The sequence below is a fragment of the Pseudorca crassidens genome, chromosome 18 (genome assembly GCF_039906515.1).
Source record: "Pseudorca crassidens isolate mPseCra1 chromosome 18, mPseCra1.hap1, whole genome shotgun sequence".
Lineage (NCBI taxonomy): Eukaryota > Metazoa > Chordata > Mammalia > Artiodactyla > Delphinidae > Pseudorca > Pseudorca crassidens.
Genome location: NC_090313.1, coordinates 29,459,395 through 29,486,500, shown reverse-complemented (window position 1 = coordinate 29,486,500; position 27,106 = coordinate 29,459,395). Strand labels below are relative to the sequence as shown.

Sequence of the window (27,106 nt, the reverse complement as noted above, 5' to 3'; positions counted from 1 at the left end):
GACCAGGGCTTGAACCTATGTCCCCTGCATTGGCAGGCGGATTCTTAACCACTGCGCCACCAGGGAAGCCCACAAGATGCAAGCCTAGTTTTGCCATCAATGTACTTTTCTTATATCTGTGAGGAATCATATGATCATCGCTCCTGTGCTTCTTAGGTTTATTTATTTATTTATTTATTTATTTATTTATTTTTTGCGGTACGCGGGCCTCTCACTGTTGTGGCCTCTCCCGTTGCGGAGCACAGGCTCCGGACGCACAGGCTCAGCGGCCATGGCTCACGGGCCCAGCCGCTCCGCGGCATGTGGGATCTTCCCGGACTGGGGCACAAACCTGTGTCCCCTGCATCGGCAGGCGGACCCCCAACCGCTGCGCCACCAGGGAAGCCCAGGTTTATTTATTTAGTTTACTGGTAAGTTAAACAACTCATGGAAGAGGAAGTTGAAGTAAGTTTAACTGGGAGGTGTTGAAATGGTGGAAATTTTCAAGTTAAAACAAAGTGAAAGAGAGTGAGTTTGAGAGAAGAGAGGAGTATAAAGACAGACAGCAACCAAATTTCTCCCCAGTTCACTCCTGAGACAGACCTCCTCTTTAGAACAACATGATGCTCAAGGTATTGTTTCCTTTTATGTGGCTTATTTAAATTGGTTTTTCTAGCTTTCCTTTTCTTCTCGATTTCCTCAGTTGCCCTCTCCTTTTAAGAGCTACCTGCTTCTACTTTAAAAATGTGATTTTAATATTTCTCATAGCCTCTGGGTGGTCTAATTAACTGCATCTTGTTTTTTATCAATGTTTTACCAAGAATAGACATAATTCTCTAGTATAAAATCAGGAAGAAAATGAATCATTATAAGTTCATAGGATTTTAACCTTCTCGTTTGGCATGTATCCATTATGGCATTGTCAGATTGATTTTCTAATTATCTGTCTACTGTCCTTAGTCCCATGGGGAAGATAAGCCTTTTGTGGTGGGAGCCATAACATCTGGTTTGGTATTCTAGAGTGCTTAGCACAGGGCAGACTCATAACAAGAACTCCTGAAATATTTATTAAATAACTGCATATTTCACCTTAATTTATACATTAATCATAGTATTTTACTAAGAACAGATGTAAATGCCAGGAGAAAATCAAGAAGACCAAAAAGATATTTTAGAAATAGATGGGCACAAGGCTAAAGACAGCGGAGCAGCTGCAGGCTTATTTCCTACTGTTCCCTTCCTCAGGGGCCAGAAGGAGGCTGTCTGCTCTTTGGCACATGGGGTGGTGTGCAGGACTTGTCAGGGGGTCCATTGGGGCCCTACTTTCAGAAGTCACTAGCACCGTGGGATCGTGTGGATGGATGCCCCAATCACCTCTCGCGCTCCATGGTGGCGCCCTGAAAATACATGCTCCCCAGGCATACACGTTGCCCCAGAAGGCACTCCCAGGTCAGATCTAACCCTGAAGAGATGAACAGTCCATCATTAATTGCCTCCACTGTGGGAACTGTGGGGATGGGAAGAGAGGTCAAAAACAGGTAGTTTTGCTTATAAGAAAGGACCCAACCAGTGCTTGAATCTCTAAGTTTTAGTTGGCAAATCATCAAGCCAGTTCTTTTCCCTCCTTCCCTTCTCTGTCCCTAAAATGTTTACCCAGATTTCTAGCCACATGAAAATCCAAGTTACTGTTATTCTCCACCCTAACCTGAAACTTGAATCCCACACCCCTTTCTCTGTTCCAGCCATCTCCTCTCCTGCTTCCTCCCACGTCAGCCCCCTCTCATTGTTCTAGCAAAGCTTCAGAGACATAAAAAGCAACCCATTGTTTCGCAAATGGCAAGGTTTCCCTGGCTTGACAGCCTAGGGGTTGAAAATATAGGACAAGTCGACAAGTCGGTGGCCAGGTTGAAGGACTTTCAGCTGGGAACTGGTTCTATCTTTGCACCTCTGCTCTTGCACTGAGCTTAGTGTCAGAGAGCCCCAGACACCCCAGATCCTCTATCCAACAAGCCCCCACCCCCATCCTATAGCTCACGCTTTAAAATGAGTTATCTGATGTTCACAGAGACAAAGAAGTTGTATAATGATGCAATAATCAGAGCAGGGAAGGGAAGCGACCTAACATTTACTAAGTGGTACCAAGTGCTAGGCATATAGTGAAACATGAAAGGGTGTTTTTAACTACGTAACAGACATGCTCTTTATCTGGTTTGTGGGTAGAAACATAAGGTCTTCTCGATTAGGATGACCACACGCACGTCACATTCAACAAGTTCACGATGAGCCCAGCATCGTTGCCCAGAAGTCTGCTCCTCTTTCTGTGTTACCTCTCACGGCAAATGGCACTGCCGTTTCCCCATCCAGAACCTGTGGCGTCGGTCTCTTACCTGCCCTGTCTACCCCTCCCCATCCATTCTCTACATGAGTACCTACAGAGATCTTTGCAAAACACAGTTGTGATCACGCCTCTTCCTCTCTTAAGACAGCACTACTATGGCTCCCTGATGACGTCACAGTCTTTGGCATAATATCACTTTCACCATTGGGCCCTGGCCTGCAAATCCATTCTCCCTGTCATCTCTGCCCCTTGCGGGCAGCCCTGCGGCTGGAGTTTGCCCAGTTCACAGCACCGCCCCGCACCAACACCCCCAAGGCCCAGCCCATGCTGCTACCTCTGCCTTTAACCTCCATCTTCATTCTCAGCACCTTCGCCTGGCTGACTCCCAGAAGTTTTCATAAGCAGCTCAGGTATCTACTCCTCCAGCAAGTCTCCACCAACAGAAAGAGCAGGCAGTGGTTCTCGAGTGTAATTTTAAAGTTTCCAGTAGCCATATTGTAAAAAAGTAAGAAGAAACTGATGGGGCTTCCCTGGGGCTTCCCTGGTGGCGCAGTGGTTGAGAGTCCACCTGCCGATGCAGGGGACACGGGTTCGTGCCCCGGTCCGGGAGGATCCCACATGCCGCGGAGCGGCTGGGCCCGTGAGCCGTGGCCGCTGAGCCTGTGCGTTCGGAGCCTGTGCTCCACAACGGGAGAGGCCGCAACAGTGAGAGGCCCGCGTACCGCAAAAAAAAAAAAAAGAAGAAACTGATGAAATGAATTTTAATCATATATTTTATTTAACCAATATACCCCAAATATTATCAATTTCAGCATGTAATTAATATTTTAAAATTATTAATGAAATGCTTTATATTCCTTTGTTTTCCTACTAAGTCTTCAAAACCCAGTGTTTATTCTCCTCTGATGACACGTCTCAGTTTGGACTAGTCACATGTAGCGCTCCATCACCAGATGTGGAGAGTAGCTACCACATTGGACATGACAGCACTACAGCTATCTTAGGAATCACTTAGGGATCACCTAGAGAGCTTAATGGAAACCTAGAACCCTGTACTAAGCTTCCAAATGTTCTGGTTCTGAGAAGGGTCTAATTCTGGAGGTGTGGGATGGAGAACCAGAAATGTTCATTCTCAGCAAGAAATCCAGGTTTCTGATGTATGTGTTCCTCAGGAAATGGGGGCTTAAGAGCTAGATGCATCGATTTTGGAGTTAGACCTACAGGGGTTTGTGTCCAGACTAAGTTACAGCTGTGTGACTTGGGGACTTCACCTTTCTGGGTCTTGGTCTCCTCACCTGCAGAAAGAAACTCACGATACATACCTAGAGACCAGTGAGTATTAAGTAGACACTGTATTTAAAACATTCGGCTCAACACCTGGCACGTGTCTACCAGTGCCAGCTCCACGCCCAGGCGTGCCCACATGGTGGGCGAGACGTCCCTCCCCTGCTCCCCCTCTGAGCCTCTGCGTGCCTCCACCAGAGCCCACCACCCAAGCACACATTATCTGCTTGCTACTCTGTGTCCTCCACTGGACTGAGGACAGAAACTGGCTATCGCTCATTTCCACATCCCTCTGCCTCACACATGTGTTCAGTACACATCATTTTTTTTTTTTTTTTTAAGTTTTGGGAAGGATTTGTGACTTATTTGTTGCATGACCTTGGTCAGTTAATTTTAATTAATTAATTTTTTTATCTTTGCTGTGTTGCGTCTTCGTTTCTGTGCGAGGGCTTTCTCCAGTTGTGGCAAGCGGGGGGCCACTCTTCATCGCGGTGCGCAGGCCTCTCACTATGGCGGCCTCTTGTTGCACAGCACAGGCTCCAGACGTGCAGGCTCAGTAGTTGTGGCTCACGGGCCTAGTTGCTCCGCGGCATGTGGGATCCTCCCAGACCAGGGCTCGAACCCGTGTCCCCTGCATTAGCAGGCAGATTCTCAACCACTGCACCACCAGGGAAGCCCAGTACACATCATTTTTTAGGAACTGAACTTAATTTAACCAACTGCGTTTCCTATAGTGGAGTATAAAGTCTTTGCGTAAAAGTACCTCCGGTTCTCATGTAGAAAGGAAGTGTGTGAATACAGAGTGAGTGAAGCATTGTTCTAACACTCTTCCCTTTAAAGTCTGTCACAGAAAGCTTTGCCAAAGTGATCCATGGCTTGAAAGTGGGACACCTGACAGATCGCGTTATCCAGAGGAGCAAGAGGATGATTCTGGATACCCTGGGTGTTGGGTTCCTGGGAACCAGTACAGAAGTGTTCCAAAAAGCCAGGGAATACAGTAAAGTAAGAAGCTCAATGTCTACTTTGGAGCTAAAAACCAAGTGTGCACATGCGCCTTTTTGTGAGGTGTACCCAGAAGCGCGCCCAGGGACGTGCGTTTGTGTTCTACTGCCCTACTCTTCATTTTAGAGATAGTGCTTTGTGTATACAGCATCGTTGTATATAGTTTTATGCTTTTCTATGCTTTATTACCTGAGTCTTAATATTCACCCACATCCTTTACTAAGTCACTATCTTAAGACCAGTCTTAATCTTAAGGCTAGCAAAATCTCAAAGTTGATTACTAGTCTGACTGAAAGCACATTTTTACCTGAGAGTCTTAGCGGCCATAGCCCCAGCCCATTTGTTCATGCAAAGACTTCAAGACTCTCTGGAGAAAAGCCTGGGCCAGCACCCTGAGCAGAGAGTAGGTGATTACGTGAGAGATGTAGCATCCACTCTCCAAAGAATATGCCTGGTTTATAGACGATGAGTCCCACCTTTCCTAGTATTTATCCGCAAGGAGTAAATCAGAGTAAATTCAGACTTCATTCCTTGGTGCACTTATGGATCACGGTCTGGGACTGAGCAACAGCTTCTCCTCTCCCTTCCACAGAAAAAGTTATATATTCTTCTACAAGGAAGAAAGAAATCCAATGACTAGGGCTTCAGTCTAGCACAAAGGGCTCAATAAGAAGTATTAAAGTGATGCTTCCAAACATGAAGAACAACTCTTGAAATAGTGACTTGGCATGTTGGGTTCACACTCTGTATCACTGACTGATACTCTTTTGTTTCAGATCTATAGTTCCAACGTATCCAGCACTGTTTGGGGCCAGCCAGACTTCAGGCTACCACCAACATATGCTGCTTTCGTTAACGGTGTGGCTGTAAGGAGATTTCCATGCCTTTGTAACTGTTCAACAATCAGAACAATTTCAGGGCCAGAAAATATCTCAGAAATTGCCCAGTTTCCATATCTTACTGATGAGATCACTGAAGTTCAGAGAGGTGAAGTGGCCTGCCCTCTCTCCTTGTAGTAATTTCAGTTTTCACGTTTTTACAGTGAATTGATGTTTTTCAAACAAATTGTGAAGTAGAGGAAATAAGATGGACGTATTTAGATAAAAATGCCCCTAAGGTATCTCAACTCTAAACTAAATATCCAGACTCAGTTCCTTGTCAGTTCTTTCTGTGGTGGGCAGTATCAGCTTCTATCCAGTAACCAGCCTTTCATTCATTCATTCATTCAACAGATACTTATTGAGAAAGAAACAATGACCATAAGGTGTCTACATTTTCTGAACCGAAAATCAGCACTCCTCATCTGACAATTTTTATGCTTTTTCTGTGTGTCATGGGCAGTCTAAAGGATATAATTTGGACATGAATCTGTTGGGATTTCTGAGATATTTTTATGGTTTATGGGACAGTAGTTCAGAATATTGAAAGTCAAACCTAATGGTGCATCCCGAAGTAAGCATCCAGTAAGTAAGCGGTGGGAAAGGCACCAGCCACAACTAGTAGACAAAAATCTATCTTTAAATGAACTTCTGGTTATTACTATTTCGTATAAGGAAAAACCAAATGATTTTAAAATGTAGCTTAATAGTTAAACTGGGTTCAAGAGTTCTTGCAACTTCTCCATAAGTTTGAAATTATTTATAATAAAAGGGTTCAAAAAATATGGCCTGATGTGGAATAAATGACATTAAACTTTTCATGTGACTTGTTTGAAAGGTGGAAGAGGGAGGGAGGGAGGAACAGCCACCTAATTCTACAGCTTTGTTTGTAAGGTAGATAAAGATCTTTCCAAGGGCTGTGGCACCTGAGTAAGAGCCAAGCTCCCTGTGGTTCACTAGCTGCTCCCAAGGTTGCACCTGATCTGGACAGAGGACAGCCTGTCTAGTGCCAAGTCATGTGATTAAGAATCGCAGCCAGGGCTTCCCTGGTGGTGCAGTGGTTGGGAGTCCGCCTGCCAATGCAGGGGACACGGGTTTGTGCCCTGGTCCGGGAGGATCCCACATGCCGTGAGCCGTGGCCGCTGAGCCTGCGCGTCCGGAGCCTGTGCTCCACAACGGGAGAGGCCACAACAGTGAGAGGCCCGCGTACCGCAAAAAAAAAAAAAAAAAAAAAAAAAATCGCAGCCAGTTCATAGGTTTAATTTTCAGAGAATCAGATCTAAAAATCTCACATCAAACAAGGTTATTATTGAACTAAACCCTGACTGGTCCAAAAGTCATTGCATTCGGGGAAATACATTTAGGTTTTGGTTGTTGTTTACGTGTCTGTTCACATAGGTTCACTCAATGGATTTTGATGACACGTGGTACCCTGCCACCCACCCTTCTGGAGCTGTCCTTCCTGTCCTCATGGCTTTGTCAGAAGCCCTGCCTCCAAGTCCAAAGTGTTCTGGCCTTGACCTGCTGCTGGCTTTCAACGTTGGTATTGAAGTGCAAGGCCGATTAATGCATTTCTCCAAGGAAGCCAAGGACATACCAAAGAGGTACGGAGAAACTGTGCCTCATCGTGAGGCGGCCACATTCCCCTTCATCTGTTAGTCGTTATCTCTGTAGATCTTTCTGACATAGAGGTTGGCTCAGTTGAAGATGTTGACGTTAGTGCTGGCAGATAAGTCAACTCAACCAGTCACATATCAAACTGTACATCCATATACAAAGGTGTGACCTCAGAAGTACTAGTGAAAAGTCTCCTCTGGGTTTAGAGAGCCTATCAAGCAACGAGGACCATGCACTAAATTGGAGCCTCCCACCCCAGGATGATCATGTCATTCTGGCCTCTGTGGGTACTCTGAATATCCCTCATCTCATCTCAAAGCGGAGTGTACTTTGGTATTTGCTAGGGTCCTTCAGACTAATGGGAACATTCAGAATATCCTAAACTCGACTGCTCAATCCACAGATCAAAAATGGTCAAACGTTGACTGTATCATATGGTTCAGTCGAATATTTATTTTGCCCCGTGGTCCAGCCTGCTGGGGGAGGAATAAATCGGAATACTGAGTGAACTTTCACGGTTTCTACAAGGCCCTCAATTGTTACAGTTATTTACACAGGCTTTCAGCACTCAACAACTTTTGCCTTTTGGCAATAATTGCAGAAGTACCATTTATAAATAATTTACTATGTCGGGCACTGTTGTAATCATGCGAATTTGTTCAAAACTCACAAAACCCTATGAAGTAGATACTATTATTATGACCATTTTATATAAGAGAAAACAGATACAGAGAAGTCAAATAACTTTTCCAAAACTCACACAGCTAATAAGAGGAAGAGCTGAGATTTGAACCTAGGCATTAGGGCTGCTCCATTAGCTAAGCTCCTGACCACTGTGCTATACTGCCCCCTGGGGGCTGAGGTTTGTAAGTCTCCAGCTCTTGTGTTTTTTGTTTTTCAGATTCCATCCCCCCTCAGTGGTGGGAACTTTGGGTAGTGCTGCTGCGGCATCTAAGTTTTTGGGGCTCAGCATGACAGAGTGCCAAGAGGCCCTGGCTATTGCTGTTTCTCATGCTGGGGCACCCATGGCGAATGCCGCCACTCAGACCAAGCCTCTTCACGTCGGCAATGCCGCCAGGCATGGGCTAGAAGCTGCTTTTCTGGCAATGCTGGGTCTCCAGGGAAACAAACAGGTCTTGGACATGGAGTCAGGGTTTGGGGCCTTCTATGCCAACTATGCCCCCAAAATCCTTCCAGACGTAGATTCACACACTTGGCTGCTGGACCAGCAGGATGTGGCCTTCAAGCTTTTCCCTGCCCATTTGGCCACGCACTGGGTGGCAGACGCAGCTGCATCTGTGAGAAAACAGCTTGTAAGAGACAGAGCCCTGCTTCCCACTGACCACATGGAGAGAATTGTGCTTAGAATTCCAGATGTCCAGTATGTGAACAGGCCCTTCCCAGACTCGGAGCCTGAGGCCCGACACTCCTTCCAGTACGTGGCCTGCGCCATGCTGCTGGATGGTGCCATCACTGCCTCATCATTCCACAAACACCAGGTCAACAGGCCACGGGTAAGAGAGCTGCTCGGTAAGGTAGAGCTGGAGCACCCTCAGGACAACCTACCAAATTTCAACACCCTCTACTGCGAGATAAGTGTTGCCCTCAAGGATGGAGCCATCTTCACAGAGCGCTCTGATACCTTCTACGGTCACTGGAGGAAGCCTCTGAGCCAGAAAGACCTACAGGAAAAGTTCAGAGCCAATGCCTGCAGGATGCTGTCCTGCCACACTGTAGAAAGGCTTATAGAGATAGTAGAAAACCTAGAAGACCTGGAAGACTGCTCTGTGTTAACTGCACTTCTGAAAGAACCCTCTCCACCAGAGATAGTTTCAAAATCTCTCTAGCATTTAACAGTTCCATCATGCAACCTCTCCTGAGGCTTAACAACATCTAAATGATTTTATATTGGGGAAAATTCAATGCTTTGCTTTACAGAGCAAGGGTCTGTTCTTGGTCTGCCTGGGAATAAATGCAGCATGCTGAAGAGAGTCCAGACACAGAACTGGATATACATGGAAGAAGTCTTGTCCTGTAAATTTTGCAAGACAGTTCCAGTTACCTATAGCAAGATAATGGTGCAAGAAACACAGAGAAATTTATTTTATAAGCATTCATAAGGCTGAAATTCAGGTCACCTGTGATTTGCTTAATCTTTTCAGAGGAGTTATTTATGAACTTCAAGAGCCTCAAGGCTTGAGAGGGATTTGAACTTCTGCATACAACTTGCTGACAGAAGAAGGGCTCTGGTCTGTTGTGCCACCAATGGACTTCTTACACTATGGCTTATCAGAAGCCCTTCACAATGGAGGGGATGCCACTGGGTTTAAAATAAGGTCTTCATGGGTTCAAATCCTGCCTCTGCCATTGACTAGATGTGACCCTGGCCATGGTTCTGGATAACCCTCTACTTAAGTTTCTCTATCTTTAAAGCATAAATTAAAAACAGTCTAAAAAATAAAGCAGTTTGGCTCTAGAAGTCATGCTCTTAATCACTACAATAGATCACCTTTCATTACAAAAAAATTTTTGAGACAAATATCATGGATGTAGAGTCTGAGATGTAATAAAGAATGACAGCCAAAACATAGTATATATGTGGGTAGTCAGATATATATTAAACTGTATAAAGTAATAAAAATGTCTTGTGGGGTTAAAAACTGCAACATTAGCATTAAATACATATTTTATATATATATATATATATATATATATATATAAGCAGGGAGTTATTATAGTTAATGTATTCTAAATTCCTCATGTTGTTCAAGAAAAGGGCAACACTATTAACTCTAGACTTTGATTTGTAAGTATGTATGTTGACATTTCTAGGGTGACTTATAAAACAGCAGTGGAACGTATCACTTCAGGTTAATAGAGAGAGAAATATGGAATTAGGAAAAAAAATAATCCAAAGAAAGGTAAGAAAGGAGGGGGAAAAGAAATATAGAAAAGGCAGGACAGAAAGCACAATATAAAATGATAGGAGGGACTTCCCTGGTTGCTCAGTGGTTAAGAATCCACCTGCCAATGCAGGGGACATGGGTTCGATCCCTGGTCCGGGAATATCCCACATGCCGCAGAACAACTAAGCCCATGCACCACGGCTGCTGAGCCTGTGCTCTAGAGCCTGCAAGCCACGACTACTGAGCCTATGTGTCACAACTACTGAGGCCCACGCGCCTAGAGCCCGTGCTCCACAAGAGAGCCACTGCAATGAGAAGCCTGTGCACTGCAATGAAGAGCGGGCCCCACCTGCCTCAACTAGAGGGAGCCCGCACACAGCAGCAAAGACCAAACACAGCCAAAAAATAATAAATTAATTAAATAAATTTATTTAAAAATAAATAAATTTTAAAAATGATAGGAAAAATCCAAATATATATATATAATTATGAAGAGAGTAAATGAACTAAATGCTCCAGTTAAAAAATACAAAGACTATGAACACATTTTAAAATGTTTGTTTTATTAACACCTACTGTACATATCATTAATTCATCCATTTTACATTTTATGAGTTTTAGTAAATGTATAGAGTTGTGCAAATATCACTGAAATCCAGTTTTAGAATACTTCTATCACTTCCAAACATTCCTCAGGCCTGTTTGCAATCAATTCCCAATCTCCAGCCCTCAGCAGCCAATGATCTGCTTTCTATCTCTATAGTTTTGTCTTTTCCAACATTTCATATAAATGGAATCATACAATATATAGTCTTATGTGTCTGGCTCTTTCACTTAGCATAATAGTTTTAAGATTTTTCCACATATGTATCAGTACTTTATTCCCTTTCATTACCAAGTAGCATTCCATTGTATGGATATACCGCATTTGTTTACCCATTAATTAGTTAAAGAGCAGCTGGATTGTTTCCAGTTTGGTGCTATTATGAATAATGCTTCTATGAACACACACAAACATGTCTTTCCATGGACGTATCTTTCCATTTCTCTCCGGTTGATTCCTAGGAATTGGAATGCTGAGTCATTTGGTAAGTACATGTTTAACTTTAGTAAAACCTGTTTTCTATAAAGTAGTTCTATCATGTTACATTTCCACCAGCAATGTACAATGGTTCCAGTTTCTCCTTATCCTCACCAACCTTTGGAATTATCAGTCTTTATAATTTTAGCCAGTCAAGTGTGTGTATAATGGTATCTCATTTTGGTTTTAATTTGCATTTCCCTAATGACTAACTCTTGCCCATTTTTGCCTATTATTATAATTAGGTTGTCTTCTTATTGAGTTGTATGAGTTCATTTTATATTCTGGCCATAAGTTCTTGAACAGATATCTCTTTTGCAAATATTTTCTCCTAGTCTGTGGCTTGTCTTACTGTGATTTTAATGGTCTCTCTCTCTCTCTTTTTTTTTTTTTTTGCATTATGCGGGCCTCTCACTGTCGTGGCCTCTCCCGTTGCGGAGCACAGGCTCCGGACGCGCAGGCTCAGCGGCCATGGCTCACGGGCCCAGCTGCTCCGTGGCATGTGGGATCTTCCCGGACCGGGGCACAAACCTGTGTCCCCTGCCTCGGCAGGTGGACTCTCAACCACTGCGCTACCAGGGAAGCCCTAATGGTCTCTTTTGAAGAACAGAAGTTTTAAATTTTGTTCAAGTCCATTTTGCTATTTTTTAAAAAATTTTTGTTCCTACTTCTGGTGTTATTAGAAGGATTTTTTTTTTTTTTTGGTCGTGCCACGCAGCATGTGGGATATTAGTCTCCCAACCAGGGATTGAACCCGCACCTGCTGTATTGGAAGATTGGAGATTTAACCACTGGACAGCCAGGGAAGTCCCTAGAAAGCATTTTTAAAATTCAGTTATATACTTTATTCAAGACACACAAGGATGTAGAAAAGTTGAAAGTAAAAAATATAGGGGAAATGTGGATGGAATATTAACAAAAGAAAGCTAGAATAAATAAATGTTAATATTAAACAAAAAAGAATTATTAGAAAAGAGATAATAATGATAAATTCAAGTCACTAGGTAACTAAAATAATTCTAAACTTCCATGCATCTAAATACTATTAAACTGCAAGGAGAAACAGATAAATCCAACACTACACTGAGAGAATTTAAACATTTCTCTTTTAGTAATTTATATTTCAAGGAAACCAAAAATAAATAGACTATATAAGATTTAAACACAATCAACATGTCTTATCTAATGGACATATAGAGGACTCTGTACTCAAAAACTAGAGAATTCACAATATTTTAAAAATCTCACAGAACATTTACAAAAATTGACCATATACTTAGGCATAAAGCAAGTCTCAACTTTTCAAAGCACTGGATCATCCAGATCATTTTCTCTAATCATAATGTAATCAAGTTAAAAATCAAAATTAAAAAGACAATTAGAAAAGCCTGAAGTGTTTAGTAATAAACATTCCTCTAAATAACTCTTGGGTCACAAAAGAAATTACAGAGAAAATTATAAAACATTTAGAACTAACCAATAACAAAAATACCACATATCAAAATATATAGAATGTAGCAGAAGCACTACTTAGAAATGGGTAGAATTTTTTACTGCTGGCTCTGTATTACATGGATTATATTGTTCCATAGGACACATCATGGTAACACTTATAAATTTGAACAAGGTTGATAAAAGAGGAGATAGAAGAGGTGGTTTCTACCGTGACCTTGAGATTAAATTTAATTATCCTATCTTGATACATTTCAGAAGTTTCTAGGGTCAAGATCTGAGGGCCATTAATAATATCCTCAGATAACCCCTGTTATAAACAAGACAACAAACCCCAAATGGAGTTATGCTAAGCCCATATCCACCAAATCGAGACTAACTGAATTACACTTTTGGCTCTTCCAAAAATGGAATCTTGAACCAGCAAATCAGGAATCTCTGATCAGCACTAGTTAGGTAATCTGCCTGATAGACCCCTGCCATCCCCTAAGGAAAGGAACCTTGCAATAACCAATTTGTTGTTTGTTTGTTTCTTTGTTTTGCCTAGTGTAACTTCCTTGCTTCCACTCCCTTCTGCCTATAAAAGTCTTTCATTTTGCACAGCTCTTTAGATCCCCTTTCTACCTGCTAGATTGGGTGCTGCATGATTCAAATCGATTTGTGCTCAACTAAACTCTTTAAAAAAAAACCTTAATATGACTCAGTTTAACTTGTAACACCCCCAAAGCTTGTTTCGGACCAACAGCAGGTGTTGGGGAAGACAGTCTCTCCTGAGGGGGACAACAGCACTCAAGGTGACCTTGATATTGGCTATTATGCCCACTGAGTTAACTGAAGGCAGGAGAAAATATGGGGGGCTATGGGTCTGTAGAGAGAGCTCAAGGGTCCTCTTCACTGACAACCCTGCACACCACCCACCCCCATCTTACCACATACAAATGATAGAGGAGAGAGAGAAAGAGAGAGATTGGCTAGCCACGTTCTTTTCTAGATGATTCCTTTCAAAAAGCTAGGGCCACAGTGCTGGTGGAGACTTTGCATGGAATGAGAGAGTTAAAGCTGAGCTAGCATCTCTTCCTTCCACGAGGCTGGGGAGCAAGGACAGCTTGTGAGCTATTCTATCCTGAGAAAGCCCAAGATGGGACTCCGGCAGCTCTGATCTGATGTCTAGGCATTGTGGCAAATGGTTGTTTCTTCCCTTCCTTTCCCTTGGGTACAACAATGAAGGATGCAGCTCAGCCCACTGTTAGTGTGATAGGCCCTGTGTGTAGGCAAATGAGTCCTCCACATGGATCAGGCCAGATGGCCAAGGAGAAAATCCACCATGAGACTGAGACAAAGGCTCTAGCTCACAGAGAGAGGTTTATTCCAGCTCCCTCTCTGTATTTCTGCATCCTCAGCACATACTCATGACCTTGAGCCAAAGTGCCTCAGTCCCCAGGCATACCTTTGCCCACTCTGGGGACCCCTGGTGCTCTAGCATATATCTGGGGGACCCCCAAGACCAGGCACATATTTGGGTGCATGCCAAAAGAACTCATGGGGCTCTGCATATAGCTGTGCTCATGGTTAAGATTTACTATAGTGAAAGGACACAGGATCCACAAGAGAATAAGATACAGGCAGAGTCTGGAGAAACCCCTGCATAGGCTTTCAACACTCCCTCCCTCCAGGTTGAGGAGGGAGGTGAATGTGTTCCTTTCTCCAGGAGAGAAAAGTTCAGTAAAATGTGTTCAATGCAAACACATGAGAGAATGCTCAACATCATAAATCATTAGAGAAATGCAAATCAAAACTACAATGAGATATCATCTCACACCAGTCAGAATGGCCATCAACAAAAAATCTAGAAACAATAAATGCTGGAGAGGGTGTGGAGAAAAGGGAACACTCTTGCACTGCTGGTGGGAATGTGAATTGATACAGCCACTATGGAGAACAGTATGGAGGTTCCTTAAAAAAGTACAAATAGAACTACCATATGACCCAGCAATCCCACTACTGGGCATATACCCTGAGAAAACCATAATTCAAAAAGAGTCATGTACCAAAATGTTCATTGAAGCTCTACAATAGCCAGGAGATGGAAACCACCTAAGTGTCCATCATCGGATGAATGGATAAAGAAGATGTGGCACATATATACAATGGAATATTACTCAGCCATAAAAAGAAACGAAATTGAGCTATTTGTAGTGAGGTGGATGGACCTAGAGTCTGTCATACAGAGTGAAGTAAGTCAGAAAGAGAAAGACAAATACCGTATGCTAACACATATATATGGAATTTAAGTAAAAAAGAAAAAATGTCATGAAGAACCTAGGGGTAAGACAGGAATAAAGGCACAGACCTACTAGAGGATGGACTTGAGGATATGGGGAGGGGAAGGGTAAGCTGTGACAAAGTGAGAGAGTGGCATGGACATATATACACTACCAAACGTAAAATAGATAGCTAGTGGGAAGCAGCCGCATAGCACAGGGAGATCAGCTCGGTGCTTTGTGACCACCTAAAGGGGTAGGATAGGGAGGGTGGGAGGGAGGGAGACGCAAGAGGGAAGAGATATGGGAACATATGTATGTGTATAACTGATTCACTTTGTTATAAAGCAGAAACTAACACACCATTGTAAAGCAATTATACTCCAATGAAGATGTAAAAAAAAAAATGTGTTCAATGTTCCTGCCCTGGGAAGAGACTTACCACCCAAGGTTTTTATAAGCAGCTGGTCAGGAAGGCACCCTCTGCCCAGCAACAATGATAATTCCAAACTCCAAGAAGGAAAGCAGGTGTTCAGCATAATTCACATTGTTTGCACCGTCTAGGCAAAGTGGATCATTTTTATCAGTTAGGGAGTGGGTCAAGTGCCAAGTTCCCAGATGCCAGCCAAGTACCAACCCTGTAAAGCGGTCCCAATTAAGATAGTAGCCTCCAGCCTGCTATGTTCTCTCTTGTCTGCACAACTTGTCCCATCCTGAATGCCTTCCATTCCTGTTCGTGTGGCTTTGTAGGGTAGAATAATGATACAGAAAAACTGGACATTACCTCCACTTGAAGAACTGTCTCTGCCCTGTAGCACTTGAGGTCTATAAACGGTGTGTTTTATCATTGCATTAAGTAAAACTGATATCTTCAGTAGGCTTAGAGCTGCCACAGACCAAAGAGCTGTAATCATTTTAACCCAGGCATTTAAAATGAGAATGTGAGTTTAAAGGGAATTTTTATATGTTATAACAAATTTACTTTGAAGTCCTATCTAAAAAATATCTCAGACAGACAGATAAGTCCCGTACGAAAACTGGGTCCGCCTTAAGGTCTGTGATAGTTTATGTAGGGGAACCTCTTTGGGGATGTGAAGTAAATGGTGGGTGTCCATTCAATTCAACAAATGTGTACTGAAGGCTTAATATGTGCCAGAGGATGTTCTTGGCGCAGGTGATTAGAGCAGTGAACAAAATAGGCAAAAACCCCTTACAACCGTGAGCTTACAACCTAGAGTGAGTACAGAGACAAGCAACAGGACAAAGAAAGTGCTCTGTACCTCTTCTGGGCCAGCTGTGCTTCCTTCGTTCCTCCCCTGGTGGGAATGTGAGTTTCTGGAGCCTGAGTTGGGTTCAGGGACCAGGGAGCCCAATGCATGTGAGTAAATAGCCCCAGTTCTTCCTGGGAGAATATAGTCTGTGACAACAAAGGAACTGTCGGGTGTATCTTCCTTGTCAATTCTGGCAGGACTGCCCTGCATGGAGCAAAGCTACAGGGAACTGAAGGAAGGAGGAAACATCACGACCAGATGCACTGTTTTCCTTCCAGGAGAGCTGCACACGTGTGTGCGGGCACCCACCATGGTGTGGGGTCTCTTCCCACCACTGAAATCTATCTGCAGCACTGCAGTTTTTATTATGCACTAGTGAAATTGCCCTATTATTCCTCTCTTCTCCTACCCTACATTTTAAAAAGTAGCTTAGTGATAGTTCACAGAAAGTGACCATTCAAAAGGCACCCAAAGCAGGTGTTTCAGAAGCCACTACTCTGGCTCCTGATGAAACCCTGCCCAGCAGTTGACAGCTGCACAGCACATTAAAAGAATGTATGATGCTTCAAGTGTCATGGCTTTATCTGAATCAGACAGAATAAATACCTTCAGAGAAATAATGAAAATTTGTCTAGTCGCCAAGTTCAGTTGCTAATGCAGATATCTACACTCAGATATCATTGTCTCACTTAAAAAATTCTCCTTGCTCTTTGTTGGAGTTAATTCTAAAAACAAGTCAACCCACTCCAGTGACGGCTGGTGCCCATATAGAAGCCAACCTGGAGGTTCAGTAAAAAGCCTTTGCAATGGCCCAATGCCCAACTGTTTAAAACACGGCATGAAAGTATTGCTTCTGACTTTAACAAATGAAAAATAAAAATGACAAGGTGCTTGTCTAGAAACCACGGATATCTGGATAATTCGATGACAGTTATTTCATCGTTGAGTCATGATCCCATTGAAAGCACCTATCATCAAGTGGTAAAATGTGTAATTCAATTGGTTGGAGCTCAACTATTTTTACTTGAACAATTTCTTCCAAAGACTGTGAAGTATCACTTTTCAAATACATTATAAAGCACTCCCCACATCATTTTCCCCATTCCATCACGATTTTCACGCGAGGGACCATGCCACGAAGGCACATGTCTGCACCATCTCGTTGGTAGTATCCTGGCAGGATTCCCTCACATCCCCATAGCTGTGTTTGCATCTAGGCTTCTGGGTGGCAGTGGCTGGGTCTGCATCAGCAAACCTATCAGAAGAGGAGCTCTAACTGAGGGGGAGAAAATGTTTCTTAGGCACCTGACAGCATGACTGTGAAGAGAGTTAAAATTATCAGCTCACACCAGCCTCTCAAACACTACAATATTTGGAACAAAAGCTCACAAGCACTGTGCACATAAGAAATCTGTTCCAACATGAGGCTTCATTGAAATACCCAGTTAGTAAGAGAAAGGAAGGCTATATGGACTAGGGTCAAGAGGAAATAATTCAAGTAAGCACAAGTGGATCCATGTAGCTGAATGACATCATACAAGAGAACTGCTACATTGAAACTGTTTCCTTACAGACTAAGCCAGAGTATTTTGTAAGAATACATCTTCTCGATGGTTCAATGCCACCTGGTCTTATCACTTTAAACCACAGCCCCTTGCCATGGCCGCCCCGACCTTAAGGCCAGTCACCAAATACTGCAGCCCCATCATGAAAGATACTTTGTTAAGCTATTAGAAAAGCAGTCACACATATTCATCTGGAAGAAGGGAAACAGGAGAGTGCTTACCTGACAGGAAGCTTTTCATCCTTTTCTTCTCCATCCACAATATTATCCTGACCCACTGTGACTTCACAGGCAGGAAGGTTTCAGCTGCCAGCACAGGGAAAGGCAGCACCAGCTCATGGGCTTCTTAGCGCAGCAGAAGGGTTGAAATGTCCTTTACAGAACTGTTGACAGTGCAGCTCTGGGTCACCCCAAAACCACCTGCAAAGACAGGGGGCCTGGGATTATTTGAGGCAGAACCTATGATCAATTAATTTTTAAGCAAAGAATTAAGGCATATAAGAGCAATAACACGTGAATCAAATGGCAGAAGAGCATTTCCTTAAAGTCTTCTGGAGTTGGTAATGATCTGATTAATTCATTAACTTAGTTTTTAAAAAAATATTTATTTATGTATTTATTTGGCTGCACCGGGTCTCAGTTGCGGCACGCAGGATCTTCGTTGCAGCATGCAAACTCTTAGTTGCGGCATGTGGGATCTAGTTCCCTGACCAGGGATCGAAGCTGGGCCGCCTGCATTGGGAGCCCAGAGTCTTAGCCACTGGTCCACCAGGGGGGTCCCTCATTAACTTGGTTTTAAAGTCAGGATAGCAATCTATATATGTCAAAGTGGCTCAGAGACGTTTTTGTAAAAGTTGGTGCAAGATGCTAGAACACAGACCTAATCATTATGGCTTCAGTGTAGCCCTTGTAGCAAGTGGACTTTATAGACAGACATAAAGGGTTTATATTAACCTAATAATGATAAAAATAATAAACATTTTGCATCAACAGTATGAAATTCTGAATCGCAAGCTGGAATACCCATCATGATGCTAATTTTTGCTAAATATTTCAAGTTTGGTACAAAGTAGAACTATATATATTTTTAAAGCATTTGAGATAATTTCATTTCTCCTAAAAACAAAAACCTCTTTTTATGTGCTAGAATAAAAGAGTTTTTTAAAAATAGCAGTAATTTTTTTATTGATTTACAAATAATACTGTCTTAGATGTGAACACACTAATTTTAGCATCAGACCTGCCAGGCAATAATCTTTATAAAGTTGTCTTAGGGCAAACCTATTTGCAATGGAAGAAAAGAATAAATTGTCAAAACACCAGCAGCTCAAATACGATAATTTCCCTCACCCTCCCTGGGGTTTTGTAAATAGATATTTCAATTTGTTTATACATAATAAACTTGGTGTACACATAATGTGTAGCAAGTCTCCAAAGATGGCGTCCCAGTATCCATGCCTCCCAATGTTCATGCCCTTTTATAGTCTCCCCTCCTTGAATCTGGTCTCACTTTTAATCAACAGAATGTAGCAGAAATGATGCTGAGGAACTCCTGTGGTTAGATAGTAAAAGGAAAGCCTGGTTCTCTTGGAACGTTTGTTCTGAGCGATGCCAGCTCTCACATGAGCAACTTAAGTACCTGAGGTCTATGGGTTATAAGGAAGCCCAAGACTGCCACGTGGCCACACGCCAGCCAATCCCAGCTCAGGCACCAGACATGGGAGTGAAGACACCATCGTGGTGTTTTGCAGCCCCAGCTACTACCCGACTGCAACTGCGTGAGAGATCTTAAGCAAACCCAGCTAAGCCCAGTCAACCTACAGAAACAGGAAAGATGATAAATTACTGTTTAAGCCACTCAATTTTGGTGCTGCTTTTTACACAGCAATAGATATCTGGAATACTGTATATGTAAAGGAGCAGTAAGCAACCAATTTAGATAGATAAGTATCCACATATTAGGGTTAGGAGCAACACACTCCTAATCTAAAACAATGACCCCCAGTTCTCACTGTGGGACATCTCCAAATTGCCTCCCAAAATATCAAGAATATTGTGAACGTTTAAAATAATCTTAGGGGCTTCCCTGGTGGCGCAGTGGTTGAGAGTCTGCCTGCCGATGCAGGGGACGCGGGTTCGTGCCCCGGTCCGGGAAGATCCCACATGCCGCGGAGCAGCTGGGCCCGTGAGCCATGGCCGCTGAGCCTGCGCGTCCGGAGCCTGTGCTCCGCAACGAGAGAGGCCACAACAGTAAGAGGCCGCGTATCGCAAAAAAAAAAAAAAAAAAAAAAAAAAATCTTAAAACTGATTTTAGCTGTTGAGTTTGAAAAAGAAGTATATAACATATAGCTCCTTATGAAGGGGACTCAATTAAAAGAAATCAAAAATATCTAAGACAGTTATAGTTGTAAATCAATCTTTTATTTTAAAAGACGGAGTCACCTATTTATAAATGATTCCTGCACAGAAAAGGTCCAGAAACAGACAGTCCTCCACTGTGATTCCCAGAGCCCAACTGTCAGCCGCACTCCTCGTGCCACCTGTCACCTAGGAGCTGAATCAGAATTGCAGTGTACCAGGATCTCCAGGTGATTCGTATACTCATTAGGTCTAGATTGGTGGCTCCCAAACTTGCTTGCATATAAAAATCATCCAGGAATCTTAATTCCAAAATCCAGGCCCTAAGGCCACAGGCCTTGATGGTTTTGAAGCCCACCAGGTAAGTTCAGGTGCAGCCATGCCTGAGAACCACTGGCCCCTCTAGGGAGAGCACTGGTTCTCAAACTCAGCCACATAGTAGAATCACCTGGGGAGCATCAAAAACCACTAATGTCTGTTTCTACCCTCAGAGTCCTATGTAACTGGTCTCAGGTGTTACCTGGGCATTGGGAGGTTTTAAAAATTCTCCAAGTGTTTCTCATGTGCTGCAGACCCAGAGCCTGGAACAGAGGTTCAAAATGGTAGCTGAACATGCACCACTCTTTCAGGAAGACGGTTTGGAAGTCAGGGAGCATTAATAAAAATGAACAGTTGGCCTCACAGTTTTCAGCTCACTCACCAGGTATCCCGACTGCATCAAGCTTGCTGAAGTTCAGGTCTGCCAAGTCTTGTACATCCCCATGGGCCCTCCTGGCACTTTCCTCCGGCATATTTCTCTGCTCTTCTGTTGGGCTCTCTTTCAAGTGATTAATAATGTGCATCTGCTCAACATTAGGAGCAAATATCTTCACCTTCAAAAATAGAAATAAAAACAAATGATGTCATTACCTCTATGAAAACAATCAAGCAAATCAATCTCAGATCCTAAACCAGAAAGGAAAGTCAGAAAACTACTAAGTAATTCTGTGTGTCTTCACGGCCAACACCAACTGCAAATATTACAGGCCAACTGCAAGGGAGAAATTGCAGGGGATTTCTAGAGGAAAAAAAAAATAGAGCTATAAATTAGCTTCCAGAAAGGAAGCCGAACAGAAAGAGGTTGGTTGCCTGTATTGTGTGTGAGTGTGTGTGTGTAGTTAAAGCATATATATATGCTTTTTTAAAAAATTAATTCATTTATTTTTGGCTGTGTTGGGTCTTCGTTTCTGTGCGAGGGCTTTCTCCAGTTGCGGCGAGCAGAGGCCACTCTTTATCACGGTGCGTGGGCCTCTCACTGTCACGGCCTCTCCCTTTGTGGAGCGCAGGCTCCAGATGCGCAGGCTCAGTAGTTGTGGCTCACGGGCTTAGTTGCTCCGCGGCATGTGGGATCTTCCCAGACCAGGGCTTGAACCCGTGTCCCCTGCATTGGCAGGCAGACTCTCAACCACTGCGCCACTAGGGAAGCCCTACGTTTTTTAAACAGATGGAAGAAAATATCCAATTTGACAGACAGGAACATATAGGGCTGCAAAACATGGGAGAATTGATTAAATCAGCCCTTGAAATATTTCCAAAGCAGTGATTCTAAACCCTGGTTGCATATTAGAATCCCCTGGGGTGTTTGAGGCCAAATAGACCATTTACATGGGAATCTTTGGGAGTAAAGCACTAGCCTGGGCAATGGTATGTCTTAAACCTCCCCAGGTGATTCCATCATTTGCCAGGTTGGCAATCCAGGATCTAAAGCAAGTGAGATATAAAACTCACAACCTCAGGGCTCTGAGTTAAAATCCCAGGGCTTTTAATACCAAGAGCCCAAAGCAGATTTGGAAGTTCTCACTTGCCCCACTTCTATCCATCTAGCCTCACCAAACTCTGGATTAACACCCACCCTGGCCTGCCATCAGAAACGCTTGGACGGGGAGGGAATCACTGCAGTTCCCTTGCCCCCAACCCTTAAGTCCTGCAGGGGCACTGATGTGGGGAGACATGAGAAATTGGAGGTTCAGGGCAGGCATCTGTATACTGGGGGACAGCCTTTGAGTCATACCTTCTTCACTGCCTTCTTCTCTACTCTCAAGCTTGAGGTCCAGTTCTTCTGGAGGTGGACAGGGCTGGTCTGAGTCAAATGTCCCCTGACTCTGAGAAGGCATCACTAGGGCTAGAAAGCATAAGGTCATGAGTCTCAGCCTTCTGTTACTAAACTTTGTATTTGATTAAAATTTATATTAATATTCTAAACATGCTCTCTGCTCCATAGTTTTGTTTTTACAAAATTGAGTAATATCTCCTACCTTTGATATATGTGAGAGAGATTCTAAACACATACATATCCCATTATTTGTGAAAAGACTTAGAACATTCTGAAGGGAAAGACAGATGCAAACAAACATGAAGTGGTTTTTAAACCAATAATCTGGAAACAGATTGGCCCGCAGTTGCTTCATGGAATTAATTGGATCCACCAGCCCAAGGTGGAGGTGAAGGTCAAACATACTTCTACCACTAGGGTGTCCCTTGGACCCTTTAACAACGTGTTGCATTGTAATCAAGAGTAAACAAGTCCCCAAAACCAAACAACCCAATCCAAAAATGGGAAGAAGACCTAAGTAGACATTTCTCCAAAGCAGACATACAGATGGCCAAATGGCACATGGAAAGATGTTTGACATCACTAATTATTAGAGAAATGCAAATCAAAACTACAAGGGGGTATCACCTCACACCAGTCAGAATGGCCATCATTAAAAAGTCTACAGAGAAAGCTTCAAAATGGAGGAGTATGACATGGAGACCACCCTCCTCCCCACAGCTACATCAAAAATACATCTAAATGTGGAACAGCTCCTACAGAACACCTACTGAACGCTGGCAGAAGACCTCAGACCTCCCAAAAGGCAAGAAACTCCCTCACGTACCTGCGTAGGGCAAAAGAAAAAAGGAAAAACAGAGACAAAAGAATAGGGACGGGACCTGCACCAGTGGGAGGGAGCTGTGAAGAAGGAAAGGTTTCCACACACTAGGAAGCCCCTTTGCGGGCGGAGACTGCGGGAGGCGGAGGGGGAAGCTTCGGAGCCACGGAGGACAGCACAACAATAGGGGTGTAGAGGGCAAAGCACAGAGATTCCCGCACAGAAGATCGGTGCCGACCAGCACTCACCAGCCCGAGAGGCTTGTTTGCTCACCCGCGGGGCCGGGCTGGGGGAGGGGGCGGTGCTGGGAGCTGAGGCTCGGGCTTCGGAGATCAGATCCCAGGGAGAGGACTGGCAGCGTGAACACAGCCTGAAGGGGGCTAGTACGCCACAGTTAGCCGGGAGGGAGTCCAGGAAAAAGTCTGGAACTGCCTAAGAGGCAAGAGACCATTGTTTTGGAGTGTGCAAAGAGAGGGGATTCAGAGCACCGCCGCGAGCCATGGCTATCAGCGCAGACAACAGAGACGGGCATGAGACGCTAAGGCTGCTGCTGCAGCCACAAGAAGCCTGTGTGAAACACAGGTCACTCTCCACACCTCCCCTCCCGGGAGCCTGTGCAGCCCGCCACTGCCAGGGTCCCATGATCCAGGAACAACTTCCCGGGAGAACACACGGCACGCCTCAGGCTGGTGCGACGTCATGCCGGCCTCTGCAGCTACAGGCTCGCCCCGCATTCCGTACCCCTCCCTCCCCCCGGCCTGAGTGAGCCAGAGCCCCCGAAGCAGCTGCTCCTTTAACTCCGTCCTGTATGCGTGAAAAACAGACGCCCTCAGGCGACCTACAAACAGACGCAGGGTCAAATACAAAGCTGAACCCCAGGAGCTGTAAGAACAAAGAAGAGAAAGAGAAATCTCTCCCAGCAGCCTCAGGAGCAGCGGATTAAATCTCCACAATCAACTTGATGTGCCCTGCATCTGTGGAATACCTGAGTAGACAACAAATCATCCCAAAATTGAGGCAGTGGACTTTGGGAGCAACTGTAGACATGGGGTTTGCTTTCTGCCTCTTATGTTTTCCTGGTTTTATGTTTACCTTAGTATAGTACTTAGAGCTTATTCACACTGGTAGATTTGTTTATTGATTTGGTTGCTCTCTTCCTTTTTTTTTTTATACGTATATATTTTTTTCTTTTTCTCCCTTTGTGTGTGTGTGTATGTGTATGCTTCCTTGTGTGATTTTGTCTGTATAGCTTTGCTTTTACCATTTGTCCTAGGGTTCTGTCTGTCCGTGTTTTTTGTTTGTTTTTAGTATAATTCTTAGCACTTTTTATCATTGGTGGATTTGTTTTGGTTTGGTTGCTGTCTTTCTTTTATTTCTTATTACTTTCTTATTGTTAATTATTTTCTTTTTTTTTAAAAATTATTTTATTTTTTTCTTTCTTTCTTTCTTTTTCCTCCCTTTTCTTCTGAGCCATGTGGCTGACACAGCCTTGGTGCTCCAGCTGGGTGTCAGGCCTGAGCCTCTGAGGTGGGAGAGCCGAGTTCAGGACATTGGTCCACCAGAGACCTCCCGGCTCCACATAATATCAAATGGTGAAAGCTCTCCCAGAGATCTCCATATCAACACTAAGACCCAGCTCCACTCAACAACAGCAAGCTACAGTGCTGGACACCCTATGGCAAACAACTAGCAAGACAGGAACACAACCCCATCCATTAGCAGAGACGCTGCCTAAGACAATAATAAGTTCACAGACACCCAAAAACACAACACTAGACACGGTACTGCCCACCAAAAAGACAAGATTCAGCCTCATCCAGCAGAACACAGGCACCAGTCCCCTCCATCAGGAAGCCTACACAACCCACTGAACCAACCTTACCCACTGGGGGCAGATACCAAAAACAACGGCAACTATGAACCTGCAAACTGCAGAAAGGAGACTCCAAACACAGTAAGTTTAACAAAATGAGAAGACAGAGAAGTACACAGCAGATGAAGGAGCATGGTAAAAACCCACCAGACCAAATAAATAAAGAGGAAACAGTGGGTCTACCTGAAAAAGAACTCAGAGTAATGATAGTAAAGATGACCCAACATCTTGGAAATAGAATGGAGAAAATACAAGAAATGTTTAACAAGGACCTAGAAGAACTAAAGAGCAAACAAACAATGACGAACAACACAATAAATGAAATTAAAAATTCTCTAGGGCTTCCCTGGTGGCGCAGTGGTTGAGAGTCCGCCTGCCGATGCAGGGGACATGGGTTCATGACCCGGTCCGGGAGGATCCCACATGCTGTGGAGCGGCTAGGCCCATGAACCATGGCCGCTGAGCCTGTGCTCCACAACGGGAGAGGCCACAACAGTGAGAGGCCTGCATACCATAAAAAAAAAGAAAATTCTCTAGAAGGAATCAATAGCAGAATAACTGAGGCAGAGGAACGGATAAGTGACCTGGAAAATAAAATAGTGGAAATGACTACTACAGAGCAGAATAAAGAAAAAAGAATGAAAAGAATTGAGGACAGTCTCAGAGACCTCTGGGACAACATTAAACGCACCAACATTCGAATTATAGGGGTCTCAGAAGAAGAAGAGAAAAAGAAAGGGTCTGAGAAAATATTTGAAGAGATTATAGTTGAAAACTTCCCTAATATGGGAAAGGAAATTGTCAATCAAGTCCAGGAAGCACAGAGAGTCCCATACAGGATAAATCCAAGGAAAAACACACCAAAACACATATTAATCAAACTATCAAAAATTAAATACAGAGAAAAAAAATTAAAAGCAGCAAGGGAAAAGCAGCAAATAACATACAAGGGAATCTCCATAAGGTTAACAGCTGATCTTTCAGCAGAAACTCTGCAAGCCAGAAGGGAGTGGCAGGACATATTTAAAGTGATGAGAAAGAAAAACCTACAACCAAGATTACTCTAACCAGTAAGAATCTCATTCATATTTGATGGAGAACTTAAAACCTTTACAGACAAGCAAAACCTAAGAGAATTCAGCACCACCAAACCAGCTTTACAACAAATACTAAAGGAACATCTCTAGGCAGGAAACACAGGAGAAAGAAAAGACCTACAATAACAAACGCAAAACTAAGAAATTAAGAAAATGGTAATAGGAACACACATATCGATAACCACCTTATATGTAAATGGATTAAATGCTCTAACCAAAAGGCATAGACTGGCTGAATGGATACAAAAGGAAGACCCATATATATGCTGTCTACAAGAGACCCACTTCAGACCTAGGGACACATACAGACTGAAAGTGAGGGGATGGAAATAGATATTCCATGCAAATGGAAATCAAAAGAAAGCTGGCGTAGCAATTTTCATATCAGACAAAATAGACTTTAAAATAAAGACTATTACAAGACACAAAGAAGGACACTACATAATGATCAAGGGATCAATCCAAGAAGAAGATATAACAATTGCAAATATTTATGCACCCAACATAGAAGCACCTCAGTACTTAAGGCAAATGCTAACAGCCATAAAAGGGGAAATCGACAGTAACACTATCATAGTAGGGGACTTTAACATCCCACTTTCACCAATGGAAAGATCATCCAAAATGAAAATAAATAAGGAAACACAAGCTTTAAATGATACATTAAACAGATGGACTTAATTGATATTTATAGGACATACAATCCAAAAACAACAGAATACACTTTCTTCTCAAGTGCTCATGGAACATTCTCCAGGATAGATCATATCTTGGGTCACAAATCAAGCCTTGGTAAATTTAAGAACATTGAAATTGTATCAAGTATCTTTTCCGACCACAACACTATGAGACTAGATATCAATTATAGGAGAAAATCTGTAAAAAATACAAACACATGGAGGCTAAACAATACACTACTAAATAACCAAGAGATCACTGAAGAAATCAAGGAGGAAATCAAAAAATACCTAGAAACAAATAATGAAAACAGGGTGACCCAAAACCTATGGGATGCAGCAAAAGCAGTTCTAAGAGGGAAGTTTATAGCAATACAATCCTACCTCAAGAAACAAGAAACATCTCAAATAACAACCTAACATAACACCGAAAGCAATTAGAGAAAGAAGAACAAAGAACACCCAAAGTGAGCAGAAAGAAAGAAATCATAAAGATCAGATCAGAAATAAATGAAAAAGAAAGGAAGGAAATGAGAGCTAAAATCAATAAAACTAA

At 43.1% G+C, this 27,106-nt stretch overlaps 1 protein-coding gene and 1 long non-coding RNA gene across 2 annotated transcripts in view; one reads left to right on the top strand and one right to left on the bottom strand.

The window, feature by feature from the left end:
- Nucleotides 1–27,106, bottom strand: part of LOC137211192 (uncharacterized) — a 486,842-nt gene that overhangs the window by 447,030 nt on the left and 12,706 nt on the right. Inside the window, exons 2-4 of the long non-coding RNA XR_010936941.1 lie at nucleotides 22,042–22,152; nucleotides 20,692–20,863; nucleotides 17,856–18,053 (exon numbers count right to left, since the gene is read on the bottom strand). This is a non-coding gene — a long non-coding RNA (uncharacterized lncRNA). The remainder of the gene's footprint in view (nucleotides 1–17,855; nucleotides 18,054–20,691; nucleotides 20,864–22,041; nucleotides 22,153–27,106) is intronic.
- Nucleotides 445–9,670, top strand: ACOD1 (aconitate decarboxylase 1). Its single transcript, XM_067713035.1, has 5 exons — nucleotides 445–611; nucleotides 4,442–4,603; nucleotides 5,380–5,469; nucleotides 6,880–7,085; nucleotides 8,000–9,670. Exons 1-5 carry the CDS (start codon nucleotides 600–602, stop codon nucleotides 8,943–8,945), a joined length of 1,416 nt encoding a protein of 471 aa, XP_067569136.1. The 5' UTR covers nucleotides 445–599; the 3' UTR covers nucleotides 8,946–9,670.